The sequence below is a fragment of the Condylostylus longicornis genome, unplaced genomic scaffold, assembly GCF_029603195.1.
Source record: "Condylostylus longicornis isolate FDR11 unplaced genomic scaffold, ASM2960319v2 ptg000135l, whole genome shotgun sequence".
In the NCBI taxonomy this organism is placed as follows: Eukaryota; Metazoa; Arthropoda; class Insecta; order Diptera; family Dolichopodidae; genus Condylostylus; species Condylostylus longicornis.
Genome location: NW_026578103.1, coordinates 2730228 through 2743793, shown reverse-complemented (window position 1 = coordinate 2743793; position 13566 = coordinate 2730228). Strand labels below are relative to the sequence as shown.

The following is a 13566-nucleotide window of genomic DNA, read 5'->3' as shown; positions in this document are numbered from 1 at the left end:
AGTTAATATTGAATAATAATATTTGATGCAAAAAAACACGTACACGAAACAAAGCTTATTGTTTTTTTACTATAAAATGCATGTTTAATGAAATGGAAAGTTAAGAATTTAATCTAAAATTTTGAAATGATAATGAGTAATATAAAAAATAATATATTCAGCACCTTTAGAAGAGGCGATGAATCTTCATGATAGAAATGTGAGCGTCTATAAAATAAGTTCATCCTTTCGGTAAATTCAGCTTAAAAAAAATATAAAAGTATAAACCGATTGAACCAGCCTATTTTATTCGGACGATGGCAGCACTTTTATTCAAATATCAAATTTTTTGATTGAAGAGGGAGCATGGGAATTGGGAATTTCAAAAAGTAAATTAAATTGCTTTCAGTTGAGTATATTTCAAAAATCATATATAAGAAAATTGAAACGCTAAAATAGTGTTAATATTAAGATGCCTTCCTCAAATGATGTGGATGGTGAAGTTTTATCTGAACCTTTATCAATTGGGTCGGTATTGTAAAAATTGAAGCATTAGAAATTGTGAAATATATTCCAATTTAGGGACTTGTTATCAACTGGGAAAGAGTTCGAGATAAACTCAAGTGCTAGTAATTATGATGGATTCCGCTCTGACATGTATGACGACTTCGGGTTTGGCAGTTCGGACGAAGAAGGGCCCGAGGTCGATCCTAAATTATTAATATCGCCTTGGCAAGAACCATTCGAGAAGCTCAGGTCGACCATGGTAAAAATTAATGACTTAATTTTTAAAAGGGTTGTCTTGGAAGGTAATAAAGAGTCCAAAATAGTGCCGGATAGAGCAAGAGTGTCCATTCAATATACATCATATGCCGAAGACTCTAGCAAAACTTTTGATTCCACATACTTACGAGGTATTTAAATCGATTCAGGAAGTTTGAAAGACAAAGTTGCTTGATATTGTTTATTTTAGGTAAGCCACATACATTTCATACTGGGAATCATGAGGTTCTACCTGGAATAGAAGAAGCAGTTAAAACAATGAAACTTGAAGAAGAATCCCAATTTATAATATCTTACAAATTGTTATATGGTGAACTCGGCTGTCCTCCCAGAATACCTCCAAAAAAAGATTACTTGTTTGTTATAAAAGTGTTAAGTTTTGAAGAAGTTGGTGATTTAGATGCAATGAGGGAAGTTGCTGCTCAAGACAAAAAGAAATTTAAAATCGTTTTTCCAAAGGTGAGAGAAATCCATAAAAAAGGAATTGATTTCTTCAAATTAAATAATTATCAAGGTGCCTTGAAGGCCTTTCACAAGGCTGTTAATTGTTTGATAGTTTGTCGCTTGAATGATGAAAGCGAGCAAAAGGAATACGATGAATTTATGGTTAAACTTTATACAAATTTGGCAACAATTTATTCCATTTTGGATAAACCTGCTAAAGTGTGTTCTATGTGTAATGAAATGATTGCTATTTCACCAAGATTATACAGATCTAATGCGAAAGCTTTATATCGTGAAGGTAAGGCATTTTCTGATTTAGGGGAATATGACCGAGCTCACAATAAGTTAATGGAAGCAAAACGACTTTGTCCAACAAATGAAGATATAATATTAGAATTAGAAAAACTCAATACCCGTAAAACAGAGTACATGAAACAAAATCAGGAAATTTGTGCAAGAGCATTCGGTTTGTTAAACATCAACAAAAAAAAGGAAACTGTGAGCGAAGAAGATATCTTTACTCAGGATATGAGGGAAACTTTAAATGCTTTTAAAGAAGATGATAGTTTAAAGGAAATTCATTTGCCAGATGGTTTGTCTGCACACGAAGTTGAATGCGTTGAAAAATTAGTTATAGAAATGGGAATGAAACTATCAACCGCGACTTTAACTAAAAAGAAGGTTATTATTAAAATTTAGAACTTCACACGCATATTCTTATTTTCATTATTGTTGAATTTATTCATTATTTCCATTACAGTTAAAAAATTAAAGAATGATTATTTTTTTATACTTGAAAATCGTGTTTTAATATCGATGTGTGAGAACAAAGAGAACCCCTTTTGAGAATAGGATTAAATTTTAATTTCGTAAGTTCGACTATGCATTTTAAATGTTTTTCTAATTGTGAGATAATGAGTAAAATAATAATCGCCTTATTATATCATGCGTTCGGTTTTATAAATTTACTCTAATTGTACATCGTTCTTTCAAAATAAAGTACAATACTTGTCAATCGCTTTTTTTTTGTCGAAGGTGTCGTATGGGATTGTAAAATATTGTAGACCACGCAACATTTTATTTGTTATCTGTTAATATATAAGGCCAGTGTCGTTATAACAATTTTTCGGTTTTCTTGGACTTCAAGTTGTATTTGTCGAAAGTACCGAAATCGAGATGTACTAACCAATTAACGCTTAAAAAAAAATATATAATATTTAATTATTATAATAATATAAAATTTAATACTAGCTTTAACTTTAAATATAAAGGTAGTATTAAACTTTATATTTATTTTTTAACTTTATAGGCAGTATATAAAGTTTAATACTAGCTATAAGCTAGTGTTAAACATTTTAAGAATCGTGTTCCCTCGAATGATATATGTATAGAATGTCCTGCATCTGACGTGTTTGGGTTATGTCGATTATGTCATAACATACCTACTGCAGCAGTAAAACTATGAGTTTGAATTTTTGTAGATCTTGTGAAAGTTTCATGTCCGTTAAGGCACACTTTGCAACTTGTTTTTTCAAATTTAATATTGACTGACATCAAGTTTAGCTTTTCGATACAACGTTGGCTTATTTTGATTAGAGCATTCAGACTTGTTCGTTGTCGAATATTGAATACCAATTTTTAATGTAAAAAATGAAAATTGTAACAGTTTGCTCAATGTTGCTCTTTAAGCCATTACAATGATTTCAATAAATGAAACAATTTTGAATAGATAGTAAGTAAACTATTAAAAACAAGTGACAAGCAATAAGGATACACCAAAAATGCAAATTAAAACAAAACAATTTAACAAAATCATAAAAAAAATTAATTTTATGCATAAAAAAAATCATAAAATATATAATTTAATTTTTGTTTTTAGCGTGAAAGTATTTATAAATTTGAAGAATTGGAAATTTCATGACAGAGGACGCCTTTTACGGGTCTTCGTTTTTCCCTCGAATATATTCAGTAAATATACAAAGGCCTCCTTTGGAAGTCTGCAATAGTTTATAAATCTGTGAATAAAATAAAATGTTTGTTACTAACTTACTTGAAAAAATTATTGTATTGGCTTACACTCCATTTCGCAAATCCAATGGATTAGAGCTGTCGTTAATCTTAAATCTTTTGATCCTTAATTGTTGTTTTATTTAATTTCATCACTACCGGAATCAGATGAATCCGTAAACCATAATGCAAATGACATTTTTAATTATTTAAAAATATAAATATATATACGGAAAATTTTTTTAATTTGAACTTTACTCGCCAAAATTTCTTTTTTAAATGCATCAGTTTCAATTGAAACGTTTCATTTTCGATTATTTCTCGGACTCAAGTCACTCGACAATCAGAAAACCACATTTCAAATGATTTGACAGCGACAACGACAAATGTCACATAAGTGACGCGACAACTAGAATAAGGTTCAATTTTTGCAGCAAGTTCTTAAATAATCTATAATAGAAATCTTATTTTCATCTTATTATCCAGATTTTATCTCATGAACTCTATTTAAATTGGACATGATCAGAGTATTAATTCGGGTAGCTATCATACAACTTCAAAATTTATTTGACTATAATTAATTTATTCAACTATGAAAGTTGTGGTATTGAAATTTCGTACAAATAAATATATTAGTAAGGTCAATGTGTTTGATAAAAGTCGCTGAAATTGCTTGGCTCCTCCTGGTAGCTGCCATAAAACTTCAAAAGTTATTGAGCTATATCTCAGAAACTATAAAAGCTATGATATTAAAATTTCACACAAACGAATATATTAGCAGGGTCAAAGGTCGTTGAAATTGCTTGTCTCCTTTTGGTAGCAGCCATACAACTCCAAAAGTTATTTGGCAATATCTTAGAAAATATTAAAAACACAGTACTGAAATTTTGTATAAATTAATATGGTAATAAGGCAACTTAAAGCCATAGTCTGCCCCATAGTTAGTTTTGGCACATTAGTTATTCGCACATGGAATAACAAACTCGTACGGGTATCACAAAGTTGACATGGTCAACTCTATTTTTGCTCGTTTTTAATAAAGAAACGAATGATCGATTATAATCACTACAAAATAGAGCCATGCGTATTATCCTCAAAATTAATAGATTAACTTCAAAGAATTTAATGTTTAGGACTTTGAAAACACAAAAAATGTTACTAGTTATTTAACAAACATATTAGTTTACATTAAAAATGTACAAAATTATTATTTGAGAAATATTTTTGATTTTAGATATTGACTTGTTTAACAGAAAAACACAAAATATGTTGATATACTCGTACAGCAGCCTTAAATTGTTTGATAATCTGCCTCTCACTTTAAAAATTGAAAATGTAATAAAAAAGTTTAGGAGGGCCTTAATTAATTATTATAACAATTGAATAGAGTTGGCTCAAACCAATGGTTTGTAATTTAGCACTTTTCCTTCGACAAATGAAAATACTGATTTTAAGAACAATCTAGCTATTTATTATATACTTAAAATTACTTTCATTCATATACATGCAAATATATTTCAGAAATAGCAAAAACGTCTAAGATAAGCAATAAACCAAGAAAAAATTGAAAGATGCGTTAAAATAATGTCCGCATTTAAGTTAAGGAAAATAATTATAATTCGATAGAGTTAAGGAAAATAATTAAATTTTATAACATTTATCGTTAGCTTTCTAGATTTATAGAAATTTGGAAAACCTTATAGTTTGAAAATATAAAAGCTGTTAAATTTTCAGATTCCCAAACCTTTCGGTATACAAGGAAAACGATTTAAAAAATTTAGAAAAAAGCGGTTTTAGGTAACGGTAAATATGCCGCGGTAGAATAAACAATTCACTATTCTGTGTTTACAAAATTTGAAAAATGCTCTAATACGAGTAATAAAAAGTTTCGCTCTAATAAATGTAAAAATGGTATTTTTACAGTTTTTAGGGGCTATAACTTTATAAGTGGGGGGAGACTAGGTAAAAATTTTCAGTCTACGTATGAAATTTCAGTCTTTCGTCTTTAAGGGTGTAAATGTGTTGTTAACATTTACGTTGTTTTGAACGGACGGGCAGAGTGAAACTAATAAGCAGTTTTTTTCAAAATTTTTCTGGAAATGTGCTAAAAAATGATAACCGACTTAGTACGAGTACCAAGTTAAAATTATAGTTAAACTAATGTCTTTATATCTAACAAGTCCCAATACTCAATTTTTTTTACGAAATGTTACGAATTTTTGGCCTCGTTGTTGGTTTTTTCTTTAAATGCCACTGATCGTGTCATATTTTTTATTATTTTTTTCTTTTTTTTTACGTAAAAAAGAGATTAATATTTTAAAAAATCTCAGGATATTATACACAGTGTTCCCACTCGGAAAAAACAAAATGTATCCAATTTCGAGAAAAAAATGTATCCAAAATGTATCCAACCTCGTAATATAGCATTATTATAATAAGTCGTCTTATTTTGTACAAATTAACCCATAATTAATATTAATTTGCTTTATTTCACAATATGAGTTTTGTTATTTATAGTAAATTCTTTAAGAAATCACATACAACTTCTATTATATTTTAAATGTGAAAGTTAAGGTCAGAAATAACATATGCATATATGCCTTCTGTAGTTGTTGAACTATGCGGTAAAGACGATTGACCATGACAACGGACAAATTTTAAAAAATATATACATCCAATGCATTTTCTATTACATCTAGCTAACACTAAAATATTTTTGGTACGTTCTTGTATAAATTTTCTAAATTTGAATACAGGAAGAGGCAGTTAATAAAGTATCTTTTTTACTTTCTTGTAAAAAATTCGGAAAGCTGCTTAGAATGGCCAGCAAATAACATTTTTTGTAGATAAAGCAAATTCGCGATTTAATATTAGCAGCATTTTAACTGTTTTGTAATATTTATTTAGTGTTTGAAAAAAAATGTATCCATATTTCAGCAAAATTTTAAAATGTAGCCAATTTCGGCATTTTAGCAGATTTGAGTATCTTTGTATCCAAGCTCAAATTTAAAGCAAAAATGTATCCAAATGGATACAATTGTATCCAAGTGGGAACGCTGATTATACACATTTTTTAAAAAGCTTCCCATTTAAATTCTATTGCACGAAAAAGAAAGAAAGGTAGGAGGAAAGAAAAAATGAAAAAAAATTTCAAATTCATATTTCAGTATGGTTTCAAATGTTAATGAGGAAGGATGTATGATTTTTTATGCACATTTTGTATTTCCCAATAAGGTAAGTTGAGTAGTGTCGGCTAACAAAAATGTTATTAAAAGTAATATAGGTTGACACATTTCAACAATTTGAATTATCTCATTTCGATTATTCATACGTTACTTATAAAATTGTTTCAAATAATTTCAGTTAGTTTTTAAATTATTAAAAATAAATATGTATGTACCAACTTCCAATAAATTTTTTTTTTAAATAATTATTTTAAAACTATTTCAAACATGTTATATTGAGTGCTTCAAAAATTTTGCTGTGCTCTTTTTTCATATTTTATTAGCAGGTAAACAAGAGCAATCTATTTATAAAATGTCCCTGCATGTGTATGTATGACCTATCTTAATTCTAAACGGAAAGAATTTTAAAATACCTGAACAAAAATTTTAAAATACCTGTTATTTTACAGTCGGAATTTTCGAGTCATGTGGTAAAATACCATTTATTTCAAAAATAGAAAAATATTCAAATCCGGCATAAAAATATATGATTGTTTTTTCCAAACATTTTAAATTTTTTTTTTTCTTAGGTAATTGATATAAATGATAGTAAGTTTTTAATATTTTTTCAAATAAAAATAGAGGTAAAATTTTGAAGTTTATATAAAATTTGTATTTAACAAATAATATTTGATTGTATTTTAGATATTATTTTCTAATTCCCTCTTCAAATTTTTTCTTTACTATGTATTTATATCAATATTTAAGAATTATCTTTCATTAATTATATTTTCAACTTGACACCACAGGTACTTCCCATATCTTGCGTTAACTTACCCTATGAGAAAAAAAAGCTGTTCACTTAAAAATAATGAAATGCTTTCAGTAACAAATAAAACGTTGAAGGCGAAGGTTGTGTTTGTTGTTTTTCCGCTTTTTTTTAAATTTTAAAATAATTATCAATGAAAATATTAATATATTTTTTTGATTTTTCAAATATATGTTCTAAATTTTACCTGCTTTATAATAAGTGTGAATTTATTTTAATATTTCTTCTCAAAAAATAGCCACTTCGATTTAAAAAAGGCCATATAAAATAAGGTGTGCTTTCAAGTTTCTCTCTGAGCATTGGGACTTGTTAGATATAAAGACATTAGTTAAACACATAAATGTTTATAACAAAATATGTTATGTATTAAGTTTAGTAGAAAATTTCAAAAATATTATAAAATTAAAAAGAAAAAAAGGAAATTATATACATAATAGTATTTATACTAAAAAAAAACAATAAATAAAAAAAATAAATAAAAACTCTCTGTACTGAAATATTTGAAAGTTTTTTAAAAGTATTCATAACAGTCGTTTTTACTAATGAAAAGAATAAAATCGATAAGACTGATTATAATATTAAAATAAAATTCATAAAATTAGTAATGAGTTTTCAGTAAAATTAAGAGTAGAAAACACTTACTACTTAATTTGTTAGTTTGTGTTGATCAGTAAGCATACTCTTCAATTTTTTTATTTGAGCGTGCCTCAAATTTTATCTACATAATCAAAAACACGGACATAATGTACTTAAATGTAATTTAGGACATAATGTACTTAAATAAAAATAATGTACTTGTTTATGTAAGACTTTACGTGTCAAACTTTATTTTAAGGAAATTTTACATTTTAGGCACGTTGAATGAAAATTTTTCTTTTTTTCAAATCTAAAAATTTAATTTTTCTCTTATTACTTTTTACTAACCGCATTGTGTATACAATAAGATATGTTATGTGATGGCAACAAATTTTGCATATCGAGTTTTCAGTGGAAACGCACTTCTTTATGGTAGGGAAAGTTAATAAACTTCTTTTAGCAACCTATCGGTCTGTGGGTCTGCCTGTTTGTGCACGCGTGTGTCTTAAGTTTGGCTGAACCGATTGTTATGACATTTTACGTGTGAGTTTGTTTTGGCTATGGCACGGATTGAACAACTTTTGAGATATGTCAGGCCTCGGGAACTAAACCTTTTTCAAAATCAGCAAATTTTCTTCATATTTAATATTTAAACTCCGGCATGATCAGGGCTCGGAAACCGGCCGGTTTTACATTTTTTACCATATCTATGGAACAGATTAATGAAAATTTTTGAAATTTGATATTTGAGTTCTGGTTCTCATCGAAACAAACTGGTGAAGTTTTCACAGAAATTGGGTTGGTTCGAAATTCTTCTAAGAGCCTAATCTACACTTTTCTAAGTGTGTTAATTAAAACCTTGCTAACATCCTTAAATTTGTAAAAAAATGCTTGAAACTAATTTTCATAATCTTCTGCATATTTACACTAAATAGACAATATACATTGCGGTCGGTTATGCGCTGACCACATCAGATTTTTTCGTGTATGTATTCCTCTTTTTCCTGTAAAATTTGCACGATGATTCTAGTTTAAATGTTAGAATTATCTTAAGGAAGTAATCTTAAGGAAGTAATTTTTAAAAGACATGAAATTAATGCATTTTTTTTAGTAAAATCAGGTGGGATACAGAATTACTTTTTTTATTTTTTGCTCATCTGTTTTTCTTTCAAGTTTTTGTTTAGATATTATCGAACTTAAAGGAGAATGTCAAACTTTTTAAAAGGTTAAGTGACTTCAGGGAAGTTTTACCGACCGCATTGTATGCAATGAGGTAGGTTATGTAATGGTATCAAGTTTTGGATGTCGACTTTTCTGCGGGAACGCGCTACACGATAGTAGGGAAGCGTAAATATACTACTCTTACAGAGATGTCGGTCTGTCAGTCTGCGTGCGCAATTGTGTATCTAAAGTTCGACTGAACCGATTTTGGTGAAATTTTATATGTGAGTTTATTTTGGTTATGGGACGGATCAATCAACTTTTGGGATTAGACCTCGGGAACTGGACCTTTTTGCGGACTAATTTTACATTTTTGCGTATACAGTAATCAACCAATTTCCTTGAAATTTAAAACATATTTAAATTCGGAGTATTAAAACAATGAATCTATAAATTTTTTGGAAAGATCGCGGCTCGAAAATCGAAGTGGTTGCCGATTTTACATTTTTTACCATATCTGCGGCACGGATTGATGGAATTTCTTGAAATTTGATATTTGAGCTCTGGTTGTTACCGAAACTAGCTTTTCAGAGGATTTGGATACCACAAAGTGAAATTCTACTAAGAACCAAACTTACATTTTTCAAGGTATGTTGACTAGAAGTTGACTAGTGTCCTTAAAATTATAAAAAAGTGGAATTGTAAAATTGCGGTCGGTTATGTGCTGAACACATCAGATTTTATTATCCTTGCTTTGCTTAATATTTTACACATTTATGAAAACTCTTCTGTGTATTTTTATAAGTAAACAAAAGATATTGTATATCGTTGTTTTTTGCATTAGTTTTGAAGTTAATAGTGGCACTATCAACTTAATTTTAAGACTGAAATTTTAGTCTCTACAGTAAAATTTTTCGATTTCGCAATTCATAACGATAGCTAGAATAGGAAAAACTAAAAAGATAATGCTATGTATCTCACTATGAGAGTTAGATACAATTTCTAAGATTATACCAAATGTGTTATAAAAGTTTTTAAGGTAAATAAAAGATTATCGATAAAGGTAGAAATTTAACTGTATTGTATAAGTTATGCTTTAAAAAGTTTGTGTTCTTGACATTAAGACTAGCTTTTTATAGAATATTATTTTTTTCTTTTATTTTGTACTTATCTAACATAACAGAAGCAGTTAAAATTCATGTGCGTTTTCAATATTTTAAAAATATCAGATTCCATTTTCTTTGTTATTGAATTTGAAAAGGAGATTAAGTACTGTTAATCAAAGTCTTGTGATAAGTTTCATATATGGTACAATAATTAATTAAGCAAATTCACGTACAGATGGAAGTATGTACTCGTATGTAAATGGAAGTTGTTACAAAATATTTTGTTTTTGAATGTCTAGTGTAAAATTATCTTGTGTTATCACGTATAAACATTTGTAAAGGCTTATTTTCTTATAAGACAGAAACTTCATATAATTAGATTTTTTTCGGAGGTCTGAATAATGCACTAAATTAAAAGGTTGTTTCTATGGCACGGTTTTCATTGTCTAAGTCAGCCTTTTTGTTTGATTAATCGAAAAAAATTCAACATAATTAAAGGTGGTTTAACTGAAATAGATATATGGTTAATATTCTTGAAGTGTTTATCACGATGTATCTCGAAATTTTATCACGGCGTATGTAACAGAAAGAAGAAAATATTTGTGACACCGTAAAGTACATATATAAAATCCTACACGTAATCAAATTCCAATTCGATCTGGATATGTCCGCCCTTCAGATCCGTCCATCTTTTGTTGAAGCTATCACTTGAGAACGCAGCACAAAAACACACTCACTTTTGTTTTAAAAAATAAAAATTTGAATTTGGGATTGTAGTGAAAGTTGGTATCAAGTAATGGCTTCATGCTTTGTGACATAATAACCAATGTTGAGAAAAGAAATTTTTTTTATATGTTTAAAGGACGGAAACAACTTTAAAATATAAAATATTTAAATGTTTATATTTTTGAAACCATTGAAGTTATCAAGGTCAATTGAGAACAAGTTTGGAATGTTTTCTTTCATATGGTGACATAGGGATTTTTTTTTGATAAAAAATAATATCTGAAATACATTCGAAGTGTAAAATAAGCACCCGATTTGTAATTACACTTATTGAGTTTAGTGTGCTAAAAAAAGCAATTTAATACAAAAATTAAATTTTCTTCAAGAGAAATTGACCAGATCCATTTGTGTATAATATTTCACTTTTCTATATATTACAACATTAAAAGAACAAGTTTTGCTAAACAGCTTTTGGACAGATACACTTGCAGTTTTGCCGGAAATATGCTAAAAATTTATTAAAAATTAAATTTTATCAAGATATATGAGTTTTCTTAAATTAGAAAAAATTTGCTTTTTCAGAAATACTTACAGTCTGATAGTAATTTTTTGGTTTTTCTAAGTCATTGGTATAATAATTCTGTTTTTTTACATTATTGTTAATATATTAAAGTAAATTCAATGAGAACAAATAATTGTGGAATTGATTTATAATTTGAGCGAAAAACATACTCAACTTTGGGTAAGCAAATGTGGGCCACATGATATTAAATTAAAGTGAAGTAATTATAAAAATTATTGCTAATATTTCAAAATGTTTACTTACATAAAATTTTATTTTTTCCATTTCTATGTCACGACAAGGGACGCCTTTCAGTTTAAAAACGTTGCATACATTTTACTTATTATATGAAATAATTGAATGAATATGAGAATAATAATATAGAATATATAAAAGGTTTCCTTTATGCGTTATACAACTATATTTATATCTATTTATATATATACAAAACAATTTATTTATTGTGTTACAATAACTTTTGGCAAATTTTACGAAATATATCTACATACATATGTATATAATAATAATACGAAAATACGAGTATTTCGCGTGTGTTTGATGAGAGCATATTTTATTTTTACATTTGAACAAACTGAGTTATTATTATTAAAAAAATTATAATTTTATGCAATTCACTAAAAAAAATACAATAAAAGCTGCATTTGAATTTTCAGTATTTTTGTCTAGGTGTAAATATATACTGCATTATTGTATGAATGTATATTTGTAAATTATTTTTATTGAACAGAATCTAGAATTGATAAATAAAATATTTTTTAAAATTTTGTATAATATGTATGTATATACGCGTATTATAAACTTTTTCGATGTAATCATAAAATTAAAAACAAAAGCACGAAAAATATTTTACGTTTTTCCAAATTTTTTGTGTTCTGCATTTCTCAGGGATTTAATTTCTATAAATATGTAAGTATATAGATGTAATATCCTTTATCACAATGGGAAAAGTAAAATTTCAGATGAATGAATAAATAAGTTTTTTTTTGATATACAAAGGAAATTTTTTTTTAGTATAATAACGGTATTGATGATAATGATGATCTGTTATGATGTTGTACATATATGTATAGTGTTGTGCAATGAATTGAACATAAAAAGTTGCTGTTAATTTTCAGTCTCCAAAAAAAAAATTGAAAATTTAGGGGAATAAACAAATTCTATATTTTTAGGTACTTATGCGTTTAAATTCAACTTATAATGTTGGAATAAAAACTGATAGTGTTGGAAATACGAGTACTTATATTTAAATTTATATAAAAAACACTTTATGCATATTGTGTTCAACACATCAAAACAGAAAAGGGAATGAAAAAAAATATTAAAAAGTCTCAAAGGATTTAAACTATTTTAATATACCCTTGTATGAGGTAATAGAAATTGGTGTAAATTGTTGGTAAATTAATATGCATTGTACGATGATACATACAAACTTTAAGCTTATCTTTTTGTCTGATAATTTTGTAAAATTATCAGAACAATGACTTTTGTTTTAATGAAAACATTTATACGTTCATATATGAATGCACTTGTTTTTTTTTAGAATGGTAATGATAAGACAGTATTAAATTTCATAATATCAAAAATATTTATTTCATTATAATATTAATAAAAAATGTTTTGATGTACGAATATATTTTTGCTGTTGTAAGAAATTCGATTAAAAGGTTAAAGTTAAATAGGCAAAAATAATGAACTTTCTTCTGAATTTAAATAAAAAAACAAAAATTGAAGAAAATCCAAAATCATTTTAGTTAATTTTAAATAAAACTACCCCTTGTTTCTAAGTAGTTTCTTTAATCCATAAATTATTTTAAATTTTTTTTTTTTATTATAAATGTGATTCATTCTAGGCAGAAGTAGATAGTATATGAACATTTTAAGTATAAAATAAAATAGTATTCGAACTGTAAGCAATGTAATATTACTATTCCGTTAGTTTGTTGATAATTTACCTGCCCCTTCAGGTATAGTAGTATAAATGGTTTTATACCATTTTTTTGAATTGTATGATGAACATAATTTCTACTAAGCATAATTTAATTTAATTCCTTTATTTTGATCCGTATATATTTTAACAATAAAAATAAGATTAAGTAAATGATAATAAAGCAAAAATTGTATAATAAATTTGAAATAGTTATAGCAAAGAATGTATATTTATAAAGAATCGCAAAAGTCTAAAAAGAACATTTTTTTTCATCTCTACTT

The 13566-nt window shown here is 27.1% G+C and overlaps 1 protein-coding gene across 1 annotated transcript; it reads left to right on the top strand.

The window, feature by feature from the left end:
- Positions 1–332: 332 nt before the first annotated feature.
- On the top strand, positions 333–2000 carry LOC129615366 (inactive peptidyl-prolyl cis-trans isomerase shutdown). Its single transcript, XM_055530528.1, has 3 exons — positions 333–507; positions 562–893; positions 953–2000. Exons 1-3 carry the CDS (start codon positions 452–454, stop codon positions 1903–1905), a joined length of 1341 nt encoding a protein of 446 aa, XP_055386503.1. The 5' UTR covers positions 333–451; the 3' UTR covers positions 1906–2000.
- The last annotated feature ends 11566 nt before the right edge of the window (positions 2001–13566 follow it).